Source organism: Harpegnathos saltator, unplaced genomic scaffold (assembly GCF_003227715.2).
Source record: "Harpegnathos saltator strain DR-91 unplaced genomic scaffold, Hsal_v8.6 scaffold364, whole genome shotgun sequence".
In the NCBI taxonomy this organism is placed as follows: Eukaryota; Metazoa; Arthropoda; class Insecta; order Hymenoptera; family Formicidae; genus Harpegnathos; species Harpegnathos saltator.
In genome coordinates this window covers 434,066-454,952 of record NW_020230166.1, presented here as the reverse complement: position 1 = coordinate 454,952, position 20,887 = coordinate 434,066, and the positions used below count along the sequence as shown (strand labels likewise).

Sequence of the window (20,887 nt, the reverse complement as noted above, 5' to 3'; positions counted from 1 at the left end):
GCGAGTCGATTGTAATAATAAAATGCATCTCTCGTTAATTAAATCCGCTGGGACTTAGCAATCGTTATCTCGATTATTGTAAATATCACCCGATACGTCCTATTAATTTCGCTTTTTAGTTAAATAATTTGTTCAATCGGATCTCGTTCGAGCGCCCCGGCTGCCAATTAAGTTTCTTCAATCCCCGTCCGGTTTCACCGCGGTCGACGCAATTATCAACCTTTATTCCTGCGAGATTAAGCTCGAGAAAAAGCTCAAGCGACGTGTCCTCGGACGTTGTTAATTGTTATCTCGAGGAAACTGAGAGCCGCACGCGCGCAAGAGTGCGATACTGTCAAACGTGTACCGTCTCTTGTCGCAGACACAAATCATCGATCGGCCCGATCGCATCTCGTTCGAGGCACGCGGAAACGAAAGCGAAAAGGAAAGAAAAAAACAGGATAGCCGCAAGAGAAGCCTAAGAAAGAAAGAGAGCGCTCTCCACGCGATAGGAAAATTAGAAAAAAGAAAAAAAAAAAACAAATTTAACGCAACGGAAAGGGCGCACAGCATGACAGGACATCTGATCTGATTTCCCGCAGAGGGGTGTGCCCGGTGGTGGTTGTTGCCGTCCGGGACGACTGGTGGACGTCGAGGGAGATCCCCTGGGAGTGACGGGCCCACTTCTGCCGCGGGATAACCAGGAGTATAGGTCGCCGAGCGAGGACAGCGGTCTCGGGGCCGACATGCCCAGGACCAGGTCGACCGCACTATCTCTCTCTTTCTCTCTTTGACCCTGACGCGCTAATCCTACGAAAGATCCTAGTCTAGATAAAGCCTTCGAGACTATCTAGCGAATCTATAGCGTTTTCCCTTCTTCCCCCCCCCCCAGTCTTTTTCTTCTCGTTCGTCTCTCTCTCTCTCTCTTTCTCTCTCTCTCTCTCTCTCTCTCTCTCTCTCTCGGAGACGATCGTTGTCAACCAAGGAGGTATTCAGCAACAAAGATCACCGCTTAGCATGCAGGGTGTCCAGCTGAGCCGAGGCCGAGACGCTTTCCGACAAGCGTGCGATCGGTCACTTCCGGCTGAAGCCGATGCGAAAATCACGAGAGACGGCGACTTCGCGAATCCGAGCAGTCGCCGTTGCGAGTAGCGAGGCCCTCGCCGGCTGCACATCCTGTATAACGATAACCCGCTGCCGAGCAGCGGCGCACTTCCGCCGCGGTGACGGGGCACGCATAGTCGACGAAAACGCTCGAGAAGATTGCGCGGCGCGAGCAGAGGTTGCGAAAGGGTCCAAAGTTCCGCGCGTTTCGAGCCGGGCGAAGTGCACTCTTGGGAAGGCCGGCCAGGCAAAAAAAGGAACGAAGAGGGAAAAGCGGCCGAACGGGGACGAGGAGTGGGAGGGTGCGGGAAAGAGACAACGAAAAGAAAAACCGCGGCTTCCGAGTCGAGCAGGGAGCGGCCGGCGGGCAGGGGGGGGGGGACGGGACGGATGATAACGTAATGGTGTTTCTCCACCGTAGGACACGTAACGCGCGCGTGCACACACACACACACACACACACATATACCTACGCACCACAGGTACATCGATATTTCATTTCCTGTTACGTCGAGTGCCTCTTTCCCTTCCTCACCTAATCTCCCCTTCGCAAAGCCCAGCCGGCGTTCCGATCGCCGCTCTCTTCGGCATTCTCGAACTAGTAGCTGAGGCCAGGTATGTAAACAGACGCGGGGAGCGCGCGCTGGCCGCGTGTGCGCGAGGCGTTTCAGCAACGGTTCAGGTTCAACGCACTTCACCTTCGCCGTCGGCCGCGAGCCGGCAGTTAAGGAGATGACGCCGCGCCGCGCGCGCGCGCGCGCGCGGCGTCGTACTCGCTCAGTTTCGCTCGAAATTATCTGGAGCGATAACTCGCGCCTCCTCCCGCCTCCGCTAAGGCCGGAGGACGTCGGAGATCCTGATGCGCGGTCTCGCGACGAGGGTCAGGATGTAAATTGCTCTCTGGCCTTTTACTCTTGCTTCGGCCGCTTCGGTCTGCCGCACAGCGGAGCCGGATGACATTCTCTGGTTCAAAATTCTCTAGAGAACCTGAATTTCCAGAGAACCGATCATCGACACCAATGGATGAGGTTGATCCTGAATAAATTCCGAAGAGATCGGTCTTGCCAAATTAAAAAGAATTTTTTTCTCGAATTACTAGCCCCAAAAGAGGAAAAATTATCGTTAAACGCGAGAAACTTGGGAAATACTCATTATTCGACACTTATTTCTATCTAATAGTGTATTCAGCGGATTGAAACTATGAAACTAATCAACAGACACCTCGAGATTTATCGATCTTGAAGCAGAAACCCATTAACCCAAAAACTCATATGTCCAAAGTACAAAAACATCAAATATAGACCCGTTAAGCACAAAACCGAGGGATTTGGAGTCTTAAGCCGATCAACCTAGAAATCTATCAATCCGAGAACTTTTTAGCTCGTGGATGCATGAAGCCCCAATATATTAAGCCCCAAACAGTCCAAGCCCAATCCTCGAGCCATAGCTCGAGAACCTAATAATACTCGACGTTGAATATTCAGCTATAAAATTCGAAACATTAAGTTCGAGCCTCGAAACTTTTAAGACGAACCCTAAACCCATGAACCCTGAACCGATGATTTTTGCAAAATTTCGGCCAGACAGATCTCTTTGGAATTTATTCAGGATCAACCTCATCCATGGTGTCGATGATCGGTTGGAAATTCAGGTCTCTAGAGAATTTTCAACCAAAAGATGTCACCTGGCCTCACTGTGCACCGCCTCGAGGCAGTTTCCCGCCGAGCGCCGAGTTTCACGTTTCTCGCTTCCTCGAAGGATCCTCGTGGATCCTTATCGCGCGCTTTTCCGCCCGCCCCACGAAATTATTTATCGCTGTCATTTGTTCAGAATAATTGGCGGGAATAAAGCGTGCCGACCGACGCGGCACGCGGCGCGAACTGTGCTTCATTCCGCGATTAACACCTCTCTCTTTCTCTATCAGAAATTAACGCGTCAAACGCCGGCGACCGATCCCGCGACAATGCCGCGCTTTCATTAAAATGCATACTAAGTCTAAATGCATTTGGGAAATTGATGGCACCGCTGCTACGGAGACCGATGAAAAAGATACATGGCCAGTGGAATTACACGTGTCTGCCGTACCTCTGTTTATTCGACCATCAATTAAGTTCTCGTACGGTCACTGGATATTAACGCGCGACAATCGGCGGGGCCGCGGCGAGTTCAGTTCTCCCGACGCGTTTCGGAAAGGCGAGAGAAAAATTCGATGCGACCAACGCACAGTAGAGCCAGATGACATTCTTTGGTTCAAATTCTCTAGAGACCTGAATTTCCAACCGATCACCAGTGGATGAGGTTGATCCTGAATAAATTCCGAAGAGATCTGTCTCGCCAAAATTAAAAAAGAAATTTTTTTCTCGAATTACTAGCCCCAAAAGAGGAAAAGTTATCGTTAAATGCGAGAAACTTGGGAAATACTCATTATTCGACACTTATTTCTATCTAATAGCGTATTCAGCGGATTGAAACTATGAAGTCAATCAACAGACACCTCGAGATTTATCAAGATCTTGAACCAGAAATCCATTAACCCGAACTCATATGCCTAAAGTACAAAAATACAAAAACATTAAATATAGACCCGTTAAGCACAAAACCGAATACGCTCAGCAAACAGCAAAACTGTATGTTCTCTTTCATGGTGCAAAAATAATCGATCATTTTCTTCTTGTCATTGTTCTTCTTGTTCATTGTCAGAAGAAGCACAAGAATCGCGCAACAAAGACGTGAGAAACATCCGACAATTGCGTACACGTAAATGTGCAGGACAAATGTAGAGACAAATACGGATTTAATACACAAACTCCTCATTGAAATTCTGAGTTTTCTAAAAGATGATTGTAAGTTCTGGGGTCTCGCATTCAGTAACCATAGGCTCGAACCCATTGAGGTCGAACCCAAGACACTGTACACTTTAAACGATAAACTTTTAAGACAATCTCTAAACCCATGAACCCTGAAGCAATAATTTTTTTCAAAATTCGGCTAGACAGATCTCTTTGGAATTTATTCAGGATCCATTGGTGCCGATGATCGGTTGGAAATTCAGGTCTCTAGAGAATTTTCAACCAAAAAAATGTCATCTGGCCCCAGTGTGCGCGTTCGACTGTCGCGATCATCTCCACGAATCGTTTCGAGATTCAAAGGTCGCGCAGCCGAGATTGCGGTAGACACGTGTCGCGACGTCGCGTGCACTCGTCAGCGAATTTCCTTCAACTTTCCGCATCGACCAGACGTTTCATTTCGCGTGGTGTAATTAGTCGCGCCTTACGCGCGAACGAAAGAGAAATCACCGCGGCGGCGGCGACGGCGCCGGCAATTTACGTGTGAATTCGCTCGCGACGAGCGAACGCGAGAGTCATTATCGCGCGGCTCTGGAGACGATCGAATCCGTCGCACTCGACGACTCTCCGATCGACGTCAATCTCCGCTCGACGAAGACGCGTGTTTCCGGCTGCCGGCGCGGCGGCGGCGGCGGCGATGACGCTGGAGAGCGCTTCGCTCTAATCCGCCGGACGAGCGAAGGGCGAATTGCCACAAAGGCCTTTTCCACGTGGCGATGCGTGGGAGGGAAATCGATAATCGCGGTGGATTTAGACGGCAGCGAATGTATGTATGTCTGCGCGCACCACGGCGCTTTTCACCGTTCCCGTTTCCCTGCGCGACACGCTCGTGATCGGCCGGCCTTTCGATTTCACGCTGCCGGGAAGCGGCACCGAGAACGCCTTGCGACAGCGACTGTGGAAACGTATTTTCGCCGTTCGATTCGCCGATTATTAGCGGCGTGGAACGACGTTGCGTCTGTTTCTCGTCGTTGGCGGAGGCGGCCGGGGCGAAATGAGCCAAATTTTCAATCGTCGTAACGTTATAACAGACACACAGCGAGATTCTTTCTCCCGGAGAAATGATTCCTGTCTCGCTTATGCGATCGCGCGAGAAGCATCGTTGCGCGTGTGGACACATCAGATGAACATCGGCAAGATTGTCCGCCTTCTCGAGGAGTTACAAAGAGGTGTCATCGGCGATTACTTCGTCACTTGACTCCTCGAGTTGCATGAGAAATTACAGCGACGGGAGAACGCAGAATTACACTTTGGCGATTGAATTGAAGACTTTGCAGATCCCCGATAATTCAATTTCGGTCAAGAGGACCGAGAGGGTGTAGAATTTGCACAAACAAACACACACACACACACACACACACACACACACCGCTGACCCTCTCGCGAGAGTCCCTGCTGTTGGCACAAATTAGAGGACGCGCGCACGAGAAAAAATGAAGCGTGTTCGCCGCAATTTTCCGTCGCGTCTCACTTGAATTCGCGCCGACTTTCTCCGCGAGTGATCGCGCGCGATCCGCGCGTCGGCTCGTGGCCGAAGGTAAATTTCGCGCGGGATCGATAAGAGAGGCACGCGAGCGAGCGGCGAGATATCGGCCCGGAGGCCGCGGAAGATGGAATTCGCGCTGCGAGCTTTTGATAGCTTTCACGTTGGTTCCCCTCGCCGATAATGGACCAACGAAAACGTTCCGCTTTTGATCTCCTTTGAATATCCGCGCGCGCTTTCAATATACGCCTCTGCCTGTGTTCGTCGATTTAATCTTTCTACCTCGACTATCTTTTGTCGCGCCGAAACGAGCCGAGACTAAACTATCTTTTCGAGACAAAAAGCGCTTCTCTCTGCCCCCATTCTCTCTCCCTATCTCTCTCTCTCTCTCTCTCTCTCTCTCTCTCCCTCTTACACGACGAGGGAAGAAACTTTGTACCTCATCGCCACAGTTATGTCACGAGAGATTCGCGGATTCTGGACTAATAAATGCCAAGAGGATGTCGTGGGAACGAACTGCCCGACATTTTTCGACAACTCACGCTATTTGTGACCTCTAAAATCCCGCCGAATCGGAAATTCCTTCAAAGAAACGGCACCCGTTCGCTCCCACGAAGAGAATTATCATGAAAAATCCCGTCCGGCGCGTCTTCTTCTCGGAGCTGCCGATTCGATCGATGTCGGACGTTATTATTTATACACAGCGCCCAACAGTGTCGTCAAACGAGCTCGCGATCGGAAATTGTGTTGCACCAACAAAATGGCACGGCAAAGAGGCGCGTTTCAGCTGACGAGAGCGCGAGCGCGCGGTTTCTTGCGCCGTAAATAGGTGAGTTGTTTTATCGCGGCGACAAGCACCGCGAAAAAGTCGACAGGTCGAGCGAGATTTCCCCGCTTCTGACGTCATGAAACGTGTATGCACAGGGTGTCTCAGGTGGAGAGAGAGAGAGAGAGAAAGAGAGAGAAAGAGAGAGAGAGAGAGAGAGAGAGAGAGAGAGAGAGAGAAAGCGCCAAAGGACGGAGAAGGGGAGAAGAGGAGGGTGGGGTTCCGGCAAACGAGAGAGAATGCACCACCACCGCCATCCCCGTCGAGGAAATCCTCTTGACTCGCGAGAACCGTCTCGTTGCGCTTCACCCTCCCCTTCGTCGCCTTTTGATCTTCGACATTTTAATTATCTCAATAATTAAAATCGGCGTGAAATTTGCGATTAAAGCTGGAATCCGCTTGGAATTCATTACGGGAGGATTAAATTCGCGCGACGGGGCCATTCGCGCTTTACTCGTCGGTGGAGACTCCTCCGTTCTCGTTCGCTCTTTACTTTTCTCACAAGACAGGCTTGTGAAACTAGCTTTATACTTCACCGAAATGCCTTCCTCTTACACCTGTGGATACACACACACACACACACACACACACACACATACGTACACACGCAGCCACACTTGTACATATATCTCGGCGAAATCGCTTAAATCGCGGCAAATCCCGGAGCTTGTCGAGCGAGCACGTGTTTTCCGCGACACCCCGTAGATAGAGAGCTACTACTGCTGGTACCCGCGCCCGCGGCGCAGTCTTAAACGGGCAGGGAGCGACGAGAGCCCTTGAAATTTTCACGCCGCCGTACTTTCTTACACACTAGGTCGTATCCCGGGTAACAGAATGAAACAAATGAGAGAGCTTCGTCGGTCACCAGTACCGTAATCGCTTCGCCAACGAAACGTTCGGCTCGCGACCGGACGGCGGTCCCGCGAACGCGCGAACGTCTCTCGCTCGCTGCTTCGTTCGCGCGTCTAAGGGCGTCTAAGTGTCGCCCGTTTTTCGCCGCCTGATAAATTCGGCGCTTCTTCAATTGCGCCCACGCGACAACACGCGGATATTCGTTGCCACAGTTCAACAATTCAGCGGAAACGGATGGGACCAGCCGAATCTGTCAAATCGAAAGAAACAATCGAGCCGATCGAGCGCGAGAGCGAGACGCGGCAGGGGAGATCTCGGCGAGTCTCCCGCTGAAAGAATCGAATGGCTGATCTCTCTCACGCGCGAGCGAGCGGCCGAATCGCCGGTGAAACGAGTGCGCGCACGGCGACCTGACGGACAACCTGTCGGATGTCGAGCTGCTGCTAGTCGCAAATGTCCGCAGTGGGACGGCTATATATCGCCATTCTGCCGATCCAAGCCAAGAGCCGCACTGATCGCGCCAGTCGCCGCCGATGGCCCCCCGCGCCGCGATGTTGTAATCCCCATGTGCTCCATACCGCTCTCTAATTTTTCCGGGTGAGAAACGCTCTTCTTGCAGTCACACACACACACACACACACATATACATACAGCCGCTATCTCGGCAGCGACTCAACGATCCCGCGATCGGTCATTCGCCGAAAACTCTAGCTCTCGCTGTTTCTCCGTCTTTCTCTCGCTCTTTCTCTCGCTTTTCAAGCAGAATCCGCTCTCCCGCAGCTCCATTAGCGCGCTTTTATTTCCTGTCGTCACATCGCGCGCCCGCGTGCGCTGATTTACACGATTTCATACTGAATAATTTCCATCTCGATGGCGCGGGTAATATTAACAATGACGCCGCGCGCTGCTTTGATACGGGCGCGGTGCATAATAATAATAATAATGATGGTGATAAATTTACCAACGACAAAAGCCGGCGGCACCCCCCCCCCCGCGGACACGGAGCCGCGCGATTCCGCGAAAAGTTGCCGCGCTTATTCATTCACTTTAGCGGTCTCGTCTGCCAGAATATGCGCGCTTTCGTCACAACGAACACACGACACTCGAGACGAAGGGTAGGTCGACTCGAAACCCGCGGTGGACCCCTTTCGCTACCAGGCTCTCCTCGAGGGCGCGTGTCCCCGAGTCAAGGACGACGAGCCTCTCGAAATTACGTCGGTTCGTTTTTCTCCTTCTTTCTCGGTCTCTCTCCTCCTCCTATTATATCGTCGCTGGAAAACTCACGACGGTCGCGGCTTTCCGAAATCGACCACGAGAGAGATTCTCAAGAGTTTTGCCAATCTCGTGGCGCTTCCCCTATCGATCACCTCTCCCCTTTGTTTCCGGTCGAAGCGATCAATCTCTGTCCGAGGGATCGTCTATCTATCTATCTATCTTTCTATCTATCTACCTATCTCTCTCTCTCTCTGTCTCTCTCTCTATCTCTTTCTACCGATGATACCGATAAGGCAAATAGACGAAGCGCGCGCGCGATTTGATAAGAGCGATCGCGGCGGGGCTGGCGGGTGCTTCTGAAATGGAAATTTTGCCAATTGCAGAGTGAGCTGCAGGAGGGCGCAGCAGCACCAAGTGACGACCTCCGACCTCGCCCTCTCCAACGACGACGAGTGCGACAATCAGGTACTGCGGGCGTGTATCCTTTTTCGAACCGCCGCGCCGCGCCGCGCGGTGGACAGCTCGATGGGCGAGGCGGCGCGGCGCGGCGCGGCGCGCGCCCGCTCGGGATTAGAATGGAAATCGGACGAGAGTAGAAAATCTCAAGCGCTCCGCTCCGCTCTCGTTAATCAGAGAGCGAGAGAGCATTCATGCGTCTGCCGACGGCGTCTGTCCCGCGCTCTAAAAGAGAGCGACGGTCGCGTGAACGTTTCGAGAGAAAAGAGAGACGCGCGCGAGCGCTTCAGCTCGATCGTAAGTCCGGATTGATTTTCATTCGGCCGCCGGCGACTCGTCGGCGGAGGATCAAAGTTTAGATGCGGATTATCCAGAGCCGCCTTCTTGCTCGTCGAGCCGTCTCTCTCTCTCTCTCTCTCTCTCTCTCTCTCTCTCTCTCACACGCCGAGCGGACGGAAAGGGATACGCGCGCGCCTGGAAGGCCGCCGCGCCGTTCGGGAATCGCGAAGTTTGTCTCGCGCCGAGAAACAAGATCGCGCGCGGATACTTTTGTGAGAGTAGAAAAAAGGAAAAAGCAAAGAGAGAACACGACACTGCTCGTCGGAGAGCGAGTCTCAAATCGACCGTGATAAGACTCGATTGTGTCCTCTTTTTCAGGACTACGATGACGAGATCGAGAACGGACGAGGTCGCAGACACAGCTCGCCGGGCGGCTCGCGAGGTAACCCCCGGGATTACGGCCACCACCTGCACCTGGACAATTTGGTGAGTCGACCAGTAAATTCGATTATCGGACACCCGGCACTTCGAGACACCGTCCCCCTCTTCCCCGACACTCCTATATTCTGTCCGACGCCGTTGAAAAGCAACCGATCGCGCCGCGGCGTGAGTCGGCTTGACAGAGAATCCGCAAACTCTCGATTCCTCTCGCGCGATTTAATTTCAACGAGCATCGATCTTGCGACTTGTCGTCACGCTTGAGAACTCCAGGATGTCTCTTCATGTGGACTTTCGACAAGCTCCAGCTTCAATTCGTGGGAAACACTTGAGCGCGCTCGGGACCCGCCGATTCCCGGCTCCCGGGGAATTTTTCTCTTTTTCTTCCTCTCTCTCTCTCTCTCTCTCTCTCTCTTTTTCTTTCTTTCTTTCTTTCCTCTCGCGAGAGAATGTCTGGCCGACGGCGCGGCGCCCCGCGAGGCGATCGGCAATATTTTCAACGGCGGAGAATCTTCCCACCGCAACATCTAGATTCGTCGTTGAAGTTAGCCTCGTCGATTATCTGTCTCGTAGAGCTACGATTCGAGAAAACGCGTCTAGTCTTTACTCTCCACCTGATAGTGTGTCGTTCTAGGATAGGATAGGCGAGTCTCTCTCTCCCATAGAAATAGCTGGCCGATCGTGCGACGATGTTTCTCAGGGATCGCCAAACACTTGAGACGATCGTCGATCCGTCCCACCGTCATCGCCTTTTGCCGCAAACTTGCTGCGACGTTCGCGGACTCGCGCTCTCTCGCTCGATGTAATAATTAACGGGCGGTTTAATATTTACGGGGCGCTCGAGGGTGTATCGTGTGTTGCCGGCAACAGGTAAATCTTCGCTCGCTCATCTTATGCAAATTGCATTCGCAAGGTGTTCTTAAGGCAGAGCGCGATAATGACCAAGAGCGCGCGAAAGCCAAGATTGAAAGTTTCGATGCGGAGCGCAGCGGGGGAAGAATTCGCGAAAGAGTCTCGCGGGTGAGACAATCGGGCGAAGGAGAGACAGAGGGACCCGACTAGAAATTTATCCCATGGTCCTGGTCCCAGGTTAACCTCATTTGGACATCAGGTCCTTAGTAAGGGATTCACAGTCAGGTCCTTATTGAGTTGCCTTATGGAATCCTTATTAAGTTTTTTTTTTCAAATTATGGCTCCTGATTACTCGCCACGGCTATATTGGATGATGACATTAGAAATAAAAAATGACACGCTGAGAATTCTTTCATGTCACTTCCAAATAAAAAGATATTTGCGTGAAATAATATTTTAGATCGCTTGAGCATACTTGTAAAATGTTTCGGAAAAGAAACATAAAATGAATATCATAAGATCACAAAGTATCACAAGATGACAAGACATAAAGTAGTGCTAAAGAGAAAAGTTGCATGTCACGTTAATTTTACAACTATTTATTGACTGCTAAAGAAAGGATAGTTTCTATAGCATTTTACAAATATCAATTCAAGTGATCTGAAGTGATTTTTCAATGCAAACATCTTTATATTTGGAAATGACACCCAAAAGTTGTTTTGTTAAAATGTTGATAGTGCAAATCATATTAGGTGATGAATAAGAATAAGATCCCGACAAGGACCTGATTAACTGAATCATATTATATCATACACTAGCTTGATACATCAAGGTCCTAATGTGGACCCAATCATTATAACCTTACAAAGGTCTTTCTTCACTCATTTGTTAGGACATTATAAGGACTGACTTATTTAGGACCTTACCTTTCATTCATCCTATTAGATCCTTATCAATATTAGGTGAAGAACCTGATCAAAATTCCTAGTCGAGGACGCGCTTCGACGGACGCGGACGCCGCGCTCGACCAATTAAGTGTGTCGCTTCTTTTCCTTTCCTCTCATGCCGCTCGACTCGTTCGGTTTGTGCAAGTCGACTGATTAGAGGCGGAAATCCGACGGCGCACAGTCGAGTCGGATTCTCACCGGACGGCCTCATTTGAATTCGCACGCAACGCGCGCGCTCGCGCAACGTTCCGCAATACGGCGTGTTAATTTCAGCGCTTAAATTATGCACGTCGGCGCGAGTACAGTTACTTATGTGCGGCGCATGCGAGAGACCCACAGCAGCACTCGCGAGGCTCTCGCGGGCTTCGTCGCGCGAGAATTCGGGATCGACGTTTCCCCGACGGAAATCTCGGAGAGAGACGCCGCCGATTGTTCTCGGCTCCGTCGGCGACTGAAGGAGCGCGCTTTTTACGCCGCAGATTGCGCCCCGCGAATTTCATCCCGGGCAGATTTATCGATCGCTGCTGATGGGATCTCGACGATAGAGGAGAAGAGGTATTATGGCCTTTGTAGGTATAATGGACCCTCTTGATACCTTCGTTATTACACGGAGGATTCTAAGGATTACTTACGGAATTATTAGTTTAGTAGTCCGCCGCTGCGTATACACAATAGCCGAGGCGTTTGCTGCAACGCATTTTTACTCTCGGCTATTTCGAAACGTTTCCAAGATATATCTCGGCGTTTAATTGTCTCTCTCTTAATTATACTTTCGAGTTCTTCTTAAACCTGGGTTTAACTATTATCACACACGAGTGTGTGTGTGTGTGTGTGTGTGTGTACACAATTGAGGGTTTTGCTCGCTGTTTAATATTTCACTCGGCTGCCGACACATGTCGAGTTATGCAAAGTTGAACAACAGTGTGGCTTTTTGCTAACGCATGCTGATAATATGGTCTCTTTCCCGAGGTTTTCGTCTCGTGCAAACTGTTCCAAAAAGTTTATTTCGAATAAATATATAAAGCTCTAATGAAACAATATTGTGGTTTTTTCTTTTTGAGCAGAAGCAATTTTTTAAATCTATTTTAGTGGATGACTACGTTAACCATCCCTGTTTTTCTTTACCCCATTGTGCAAGGTGTGTCGTTGTATTTTTATAAATAACGCCCCAAGTAAGAGAAACATTATATAACTCTGCGATCGATTAAACTTCGCTTTGAGGAACAAACTTTGAGAAACATAATCGTCTCCGCTTTAAGATATTGGTCATTAACAAAGTTGATGTGCAAAACGTAAAGGGGGCGGCCATAATATCACTTCCTCCTCCGTCAAAAATTGAAAATTGACGGAATCGGATTTTCGCCAAGAGTGGAAAGCTTCGTCTCTGAAAAGTAATTTACACGGTGCTCTGCCCTGAGTAAGTTTCTTAATTCGCCAGCGAATTCGCTGATAAAAGCTTTTTCTGGACGACCCTCGGTCGGTTTCTGGAGATATTTTTACTCGCTGGCGTCTAAAATTTAGAATTCGCTGGTGAAGAGAGAGACTTCTTTTAGATTTAGGAGACGCGACGTCTAGTGGTCGCTGCGACAAAGTTAGACATGTTCAACTTTGAGACCATTGGACGCCGCGTCTTGTAAATTTTAGAGGCTAGCAAATAAAAATCCATTGTCTAGAATAAGTTTTGGTAAATATATAGAAAAGGGTACACCTCATTGATTTTTTTCATTTTGAAATATGTTATAAAGGATGAAATTCTGAGTGACTTTTCCTAATACAGTTATATGGCGGTCGCTTATAGTTTCTGAGATATTTGACTTTAAAGTTTCACAATTGTACGTTGAAATATATTTGAAGTAGACAAGCAGTTTTCTCTCATTTTAAATATAGGAAACAGTACATATAAGCGGGAGAGGGGCTCCGTCCCCCCCCCCGCCCCCCCTCCCCAAACAAATCCTAACCTAACCTAATTTATTGCGTCTTTATATATTTTTGGACATTGTTCTCTTAAGATCTATTACCTAGCTCAACTTTTAACTTATTACAATATCTGCATATAATTAGATGTTGTGGCTTTTAAGGAGATCTTTTCAACATCGCCCAACAATATATAAAGATGCAAGTTAGGTTAGGTTAGGATTTTTTTGGGGAGGAGATGCGGAGCCCCTCTCCCGCTTATATGTATTGTTTCCTATATTTCTATGTATACACTATGTTTGGATTAACTGTTTGGATTATACTGTAAATGACGTCAGCTTACGATATCTGGAATTTAATTCCAGGATAATAAAAATTCTAAAACTTTAAAATCAAATATCTCGGAAACTATGGAAGGAAATCATTCAGAATTTCATCCTCTATAACATATTTCAAAATGAAAAAAACCGGTGAGTTGTACCCCTTTCTATATATTTACCTCTACTTCAAATATACTTCAACGTACAATTATAAAACTTTAAAGTCAAATATCTCAGAAACTATAAGCGACCCCCATATAATTGTACTACGAAAAAGTCACTCAGAATTTCATCCTCTATAACATATTTCAAAATGAAAAAAATCGGTGAAGGGTACCCTTTTCTATATATTGACCTAAGTTTTTATCAGCTTTAATTCGCTGGCGAATTAAGAAGCTCGCTCGAAGCAAATAAGAGCAGCACCTTGTAGTAAATTACCTTTGAAGCGACCGTCACGATACACCCAGTAGACACGTCCGCGCGGTTTTGCACCTTTCGTTACCTCGCGACGCTCGATCGCCGACGCGTTGGCTTGTCGTCCATTGCCGCTAAATCGCTTTTTACCTCTAAAAATAAAACGGTCACGCGATCTCCGCGTGATCGTAATCGACGCGATTCCGATAATAACACATGGTTGGACCGCGAGGAGCGCGAACTCGCGCGGCCGCCCGAGTCAGCAGGCTGTCGGTCGCGATTCGCCTCGCTCGCCCGATACCGTCATTAAGACGTCGCGACGAAGGTGGACGAGAAATTGGCGTAAACGGCTCGTCGGGACAGTAGACTGTCTCTCTCATTCCGTCTCGGTACGTCTCTCTGGCCGATTTGTTATTATAAATACAAAGACGCGGGTCTCGTTAATTTCACGTCGCGACCATGACCGCGCGCGAGACGCGACAACGCTGAAATAATATCGAACGGCTCGTACGTCCGATGTAGCAGTGAAATATTTCCGAGCAATATTCACGAGGTACAGAGAATATTTCACGAATAAATAATTCGCGGCCACATTCTAGCCTCAGCCTGCCTGCGATTGTATCGACGCTCGTGACGTTATCATGTCGCGATAATCGCCATTACGAGCGTGAAACGTTCACGCCCACGAACGCCCACGAACGCGCATTCGCTCGCGTAATAAAATGCGCCCTTTAATTTGCTTCACGCGTGCGTTCACTTCGGTAATATATCGATGCCTTCCTAGCTCGAGCGACTTATCCGGCTGTGTCGCCGGAAAAATTTCCAAGATCGCTTTCGTGCGAAAATTCGTCGATACGACGTCCCTGGGAGACGATCGCACGATCGGCACCGATACCGACGCAATATGTTACCATAGGTCTAGGTTCATCAGCGCTAGATCGTTAGGCCGCCTAATGCGCGTCATGCGTAGTGGTCGTTCTAGTCGATCATAGTCAAACCCACGATGAGAAAAAAGCGCTCGACAATTTCGCGGCCCGACGTCTCGGTTCGGCCGGAACGATCGAAAACCCCGTTGGGGGTTCGGTACTCTCTCTCTCCAACAAGTAAGCCTCGGCGAACGTCAGAGACGCCGATTTGTTTCCAATTTTTTATAGTTATTTTTAATGTCAAAATATAAAGAAATCTGTTATCATTTTTAGCTTAAATTAATCTTTCAATGTTTTCGAAATTTCTGAAGTTTTTGTTCGTTTCCTGTTCATTTTTTATCAGATTTTGACGTTAAAATGAGCTTGTTTGCTGGATAGTGAACCGAAAGATTACCCGAGGTCGAATGTAGCGCAAAACTGAGCACTTGTTCAACAATGACGTCAGTCATATTAGATCTGAAATTTTGAATCTTACAAAATGGTTCTGATTCATAACCGGCGACATGTGTGTGCAAGTTTCAACAGATCGGATATATATATTTTTAAGAAACATTGTTTTAAATATCTAAATCTATAAAATACTGTACTTGTGCAAAACTTGAAAAATTTCGAAAAAATTGAAAAAATTAATCCAAGCTGAAAATGACAACAGATTTCTTTATATTTTGACATAAAAAATAACTAGAAAAAATCGGAAACAAATCGGCGTCCGACGTTCCCCGAGGTTTAAGGTTGTAAGGAGGACTCGACAGCCGAAAGGTCGCTCGCGGGAGGACCAAAGAACGTTTCCTCGAACGCCACGTTTCGCGAGGACCGGTCCCTCACAGCCGCCTTTTCCTTCCACTTCGATCGGTTAGATTCTTCCAAGTCGAGAGGAGAGGACGATCGCGAGCGGCCGATCGAGTCTATCTCGATCGGTGGAAAAAAGGAGTCGGCGCTCACGAGACCGCGGCGATCCGCCGCGCCATGCGGAGGGCCGCGCGAAGGCGGAGGAGGCGTTCTCCGAAGGCCGGGGGGCATCGGTCGAGGAGCCCGCGATGCGATGCTCCCCCGAGCTAATAATGACACGTAATGAGAAAGAGGTAGGCCGGGGAGGGAATCGCGGCGAATTCGCGACGAATGAAGGGGGTTCGATGTGATCGCTCGGGGAAAGGAGCGCGGAGACGGCCGGACTGTGCGCGAGCAGGTACGCGCGAACGAAGCGAGCCAATCCGAGGCGAGGAGCCGCAGCTACGGCAACGGCAGCAACAGCAACGGGCAGCCACGGTATTATCGACGTCACCGGCGCGAGATGGTTTCCCCTGAAAAGCACCTACAATCGTTTCGTTCCCTGGCCATAACGACTCGCCGCCGCTTCGATTACACCGGCTCGCCCCGGCAAAAATGCCGATTGCCTTCTTAAAGGCAGCTGCGTAGAACGGGGGATAATGAAGAAACCGCGCTTTTATAACTCGGAGGGGAGGGGGGGGGAGAAGAAGGGCGCGCACCGTAAGTACGCGTTCACTCACTCTCTCTCTTTCTCTCTCTCTCTCTCTCTCTCTCTCTCTCTCTCTCTCTCTCTCTCTCTCTCTCTCTCGTGGGACTTTGAGAGGGAAGCGGCGAGCAGGGAGGGAAGAAACGCGAGTGCGCGCGATAGGGAGGAAATAGCAATTATCGGAGTTTCCTTTTCCGAACGCGACGGCGAGCTCCGCGAGTGGCTGAGCTCGCGCGCGCTCGAAAGCCGCACAAATACCGGCTTTATCCCCGGATAATTGATATCAATATTAATTTCATATTCTGCTTATTCGCCCGCAGAAGGATAACGCCCATATTGATTCGTGTTCGTTCCAAGCTTATCGATCAATTTGGATTTTATCCTGTCAACGTCGTCCGGCCGAGTCCGGAGTAATTTTGCGAAAATAGAACGACCGCGTCTTTCCCGTCAGGGTTTTAACGTACAACGTACAATATTGCAGATATCGGAACGTTTGAAACATTTCGCTCTCTGGTGGAACTGTATTTCCAAGTAAAATGAATAATAACGGAAAATGGATAACAAACAATTTAATGACGGCGACGGACGAGATAATCGGAGCGATGAACGAATATCGCACGGCGGAGCTGAATGCCGACGCGCGTCGATCTCTTGCCTCGTGAATATGAATAAGGGAGCACTCGCAAATTTCACAGTTATGTCCTCTTTATCCCGCGATTCTCAAGCTTGCGCTATCGCGCGAGGAGGAAGAAAAATGCAAACGAGCTGCACGCGAGAGAACGGAGGCGATGTGCAATAGAGATAATCAAGAGGGGGAGAGAGAGGGGGAAAGAGTATGTTGTACGGGACGAACGAACATGTTCGGAAAGAATCAGAAGCCAATGCCAAGGCCGGCCTGATATAATTAAGATAATAGTGACGAGAGAGCTCGCTGTAATGCCCTGCCCGAGGTCGTTATTCCGATTGCACGCCGAGAGAGAGAGAGAGAGAGAGAGAGAGAGAGAGAGAGGAGGAGGAGGAAGAGGAGACGCCATTCTTGCGCCCGAGGATTTATATTTGCCGATATCTATATTTATCCGAACGCAGTCTAATAATTGCCGCAACGGCAATATAATTTTAACAAATCATTAGTTGCCTTATTAAGGTACTCTTAACCGGCCTATTTATAGTCCGCTCGAGATCAGCTCGCTACGATCAGCAATTCGCAATTACTCGCGATGGATCAATTAATAAATGAACCTATCGAGGAGGAGAAGAAGGGAGATGTGTAATCCCGCATCAGATTCTGAAACTCGATCTGAAATTCTACGCAGACCAACGAAAGAGAGAGAGAGAGAGAGAGAGAGAGAGAGAGAGAGAGAGAGAGAGAGAGAGAGAGAGAGAGAGAGAGAGCTTCATTTATTTACGCACCGCGCGCCATTCCCGATTATTAAACACACGCGGCCGATGGAAACGTGCTTTCAAACAGGAACTTTGTATCTAATTGAAAATTAATGCACGGGGATATTCGAGCCAGGCTGGTGCCTGGCGCGGATAAAGCTGAAATCAATCTCGGCGCTGTGCGACGTACTTTTTATTATAATAATAATCTTTATTAACGACAGACCATTTAGCAAACACACACACACACACACACACACACACATACAGATTGAGTAGCACAGAGTCCCTTATGAAGGCCCCTGTATAATATATCATATCAAAACAGCGCTCAGTGAGAAATACGGCTATCGAGGAATTCAAAGACCCCGAGATAGAGAGCGAGCAACCGAGCAAAAACCGCCTCTCAAAGGGTTAATCAACGTGCCGTGGAGGGGGGGCATTATAAATTGTCGGCGATCTCGTCGAAAAATCGCATGGCGGAGATAAAATCACGGCGACGCGCGATGCGCGGGAATGCAGGATATATTTCAGGAGCCACTTTTTTATCGCTGGTCGAGCGCCTAAAAACATCCAAGGTAAATCGATCTGTGTCGCTAGTGTTGCAATGTTCAACGCCGGCGACAATTTTTTCCCCCAATCGAGTCACTTTTCAAACGGAATTAAACGGAGATCGAATTTTCCGCTGGACACCTGTTCGGGAAGAGCTCGACGCAGAGCTCGAGAGTGCCTTCGTTTCCTCGAGGGAGGGATCGGGGGAAAATCATGGTTTCTTCCCTCGCGAGAGGGGGAGGAGCTCTTCAAAAATCAATCGGCAGATATATCTCAGGTAGGGGAGGGGGGGCTGAATAGAGTTCAGGGAACACTCGCGGTGCACTCGCGCGGGAAGTCTCGTGCGCGGCCCGATTGTCTCTTTTCGTCTTCATTCGCCCTTGTAATGCACCGCGCTCTCGTCTTACCGCGGCCGAAAAGGAGACGCCAAATGCGCAATGAGGGATTCTCGATAAGCCGGCGGAGCAAACAGCTCTAAAAGGAATATAGAAGCCGTGTTTCACGATCTCGCTGCTTCTCGGCTCGCCTCTGCCTCCTCGACGCGGCCCATCATCTCTCGATCGATGTCGCGATGGTCGTTCTGAAAATCCCCTGCAGATTGTCCCCGTGTAATAGCGACGGATTAAAAACGAGCCTCTCGCGATGCGACGTGAGCTCGGAGTGAGTTCGGTGAGGTCGTCGCAGCAGCGACCAGAGTAAAGCATGACAATTCTCATATATTGATTCCGAAACGGCAGCGACGCCATTTCGCCGGGCCGTCCTTTTCGGACGGACTTTTATGTGCGTGGGATAACAATAAAATCATTGTCTACTCGTTTTAATCAACGTCGTCAAATACGCATACTTGGCCGACGTGCGCAAATTCTCACACGCGATTCTCAGCGGTTTCAATTCCGTGGATAACTTCGCCTGTCGGTAATCAACGCCACGGAGTCAGCGGAGCTGATAATTGATATTACGAAATAATTAACGGCGAGCGAATTAACGAAACCGGCTCACGATTGATTCGCGATGTAAAATTCAACGAAGCAAACAAGATGCGGCTTCGGTAGATTCATGTCGCGTTTGGATAACTGTGTCGTCCGTCGTCGTCGTCGTCGTCGTCGTCGTCGTCGTCGTCGTCGTCGTCGTCGTTGCCGTGAGACGACGATTTTGCATCCATATTTCAGCGATTGCGAAATTTTCGGCCGTGTAACTTCTTCGACGTCAGCCGACACAAACGGTTGCACGAGTATTACATAATTTATCTGCAAACGACGGCCATTTCCGAAATGGGACGACGTACAACAGAGGCGAGAGGGAAGGAGACGCCAGAGCAGACGCGCGTCTCATTAGAATCCATTAATTAAGGCCGCTCGTTTCCATTAATGAGCCTGCGCTATTAGTCACTCGCAGGTGGCTTGAAAGCGACTTACACGTCGATTACGGCGATCCATTTCTTTCCGCGACAAGGAGCTTGTTGTGGTCATTTTAATCGCGAAGAGAGAAGGACGGAGAAGGGAACAGAGGGAGGGCGAAGTATCGCCTAATCAAATTCACGTCCGGCTTGATTATTAAAACACGATCGATTTCCAAGCGCTTTCGGCTCGCCTTTATTTCATACTTCTCATCGTAAAAAAAGGAAATTAAATGTGGTACGCACTTTTTTATGTTCTTGTGCTTTTTACAAATGCCGACGAACTGACGACCGATGATACGGTGCGATGATACAATCGTGCATTATGAGTCGCCATAAATAATGAGACGAAACGTTTGATCTTCCAATTAAGATCGTGAGCGGAGGGACGATCCGTGTGATCCGGTTCCCGTCTTAACGATATATTTGCGACTAACGACGATTATATACGCTTTCTCAATAGCAATACCTTGCTTTCTCTTGTTCTGCTTCCCTCTTTTCTTATCTTTTTTGCGCTGTGCATACATGGCTACGCATTAATTACACGTTATTAATTAAGAGGCTACAGTGTTTGGCCGAAGATGACCCTGTTTCTTTCCCCCCCTTCCCTTTCTCTCACTCTCTCTCTCTCTCTCTCTCTCTCTCTCTCTCTCTCTCTCTCTCTCTCTCTCTCTCTCTCTCTCTCTCTCTCTCTCTCTGTCTTCTCTTTTCGACAATGAACAGCGATCTTATCGTCGACATGCACCGCGTATGATCGGAAGCCGCGCGATAATCAGTTCCACCTCCTAAAGCCTCAGGGGATATTAAAAGAATTCGCGAATCGCATGAATCGCGATGAGCTATCGTGAACACGTCGGCTCGAGATTTTCTCGGCGCAAGTCACGCTCGACGAGGACGCTGTCAAATTGCCTCTCGACTAATTACATCTAACGACTGCGATCGATCGGAAGCGCAGAGAACGAGGAGAGAGACAATATAAGAGAAAGAGAGAGAGAGAGAGAGAGAGAGAGAGAGAGAGAGAGAGAGAGAGAGAGAGAGAGAGAGAGGGATACGTGTTCCAAGGTGTTGCCGACGTGTCCTCGTTCTGATCTTCGTCGTTCCGACGCCCAACTCACTCTTCCGCATGACCGATCAACCCGCCAAGATGCGCAAAGTGATAGTGACTCTCGTAAAATCCTCGGTAGATTCTCGCTCGACGACGGAACGACGATCGAATTGTCCTCGATTTCTATTA

The 20,887-nt window shown here is 49.2% G+C and overlaps 1 protein-coding gene across 10 annotated transcripts in view; it reads left to right on the top strand.

Moving 5' to 3' along the window:
- The window catches only part of dysc (whirlin protein dyschronic), an 81,660-nt gene that overhangs the window by 41,118 nt on the left and 19,655 nt on the right, over positions 1-20,887 (top strand). For 9 of the 10 annotated variants that reach the window (XM_025300428.1, XM_025300429.1, XM_025300427.1 and 6 more), the window contains 3 exons: positions 582-739; positions 8,689-8,770; positions 9,419-9,526. In XM_025300428.1, coding sequence (XP_025156213.1) covers positions 582-739; positions 8,689-8,770; positions 9,419-9,526 — 348 coding nt within the window. The remainder of the gene's footprint in view (positions 1-581; positions 740-8,688; positions 8,771-9,418; positions 9,527-20,887) is intronic. The other variant, XM_025300433.1, reaches the window with a different exon arrangement.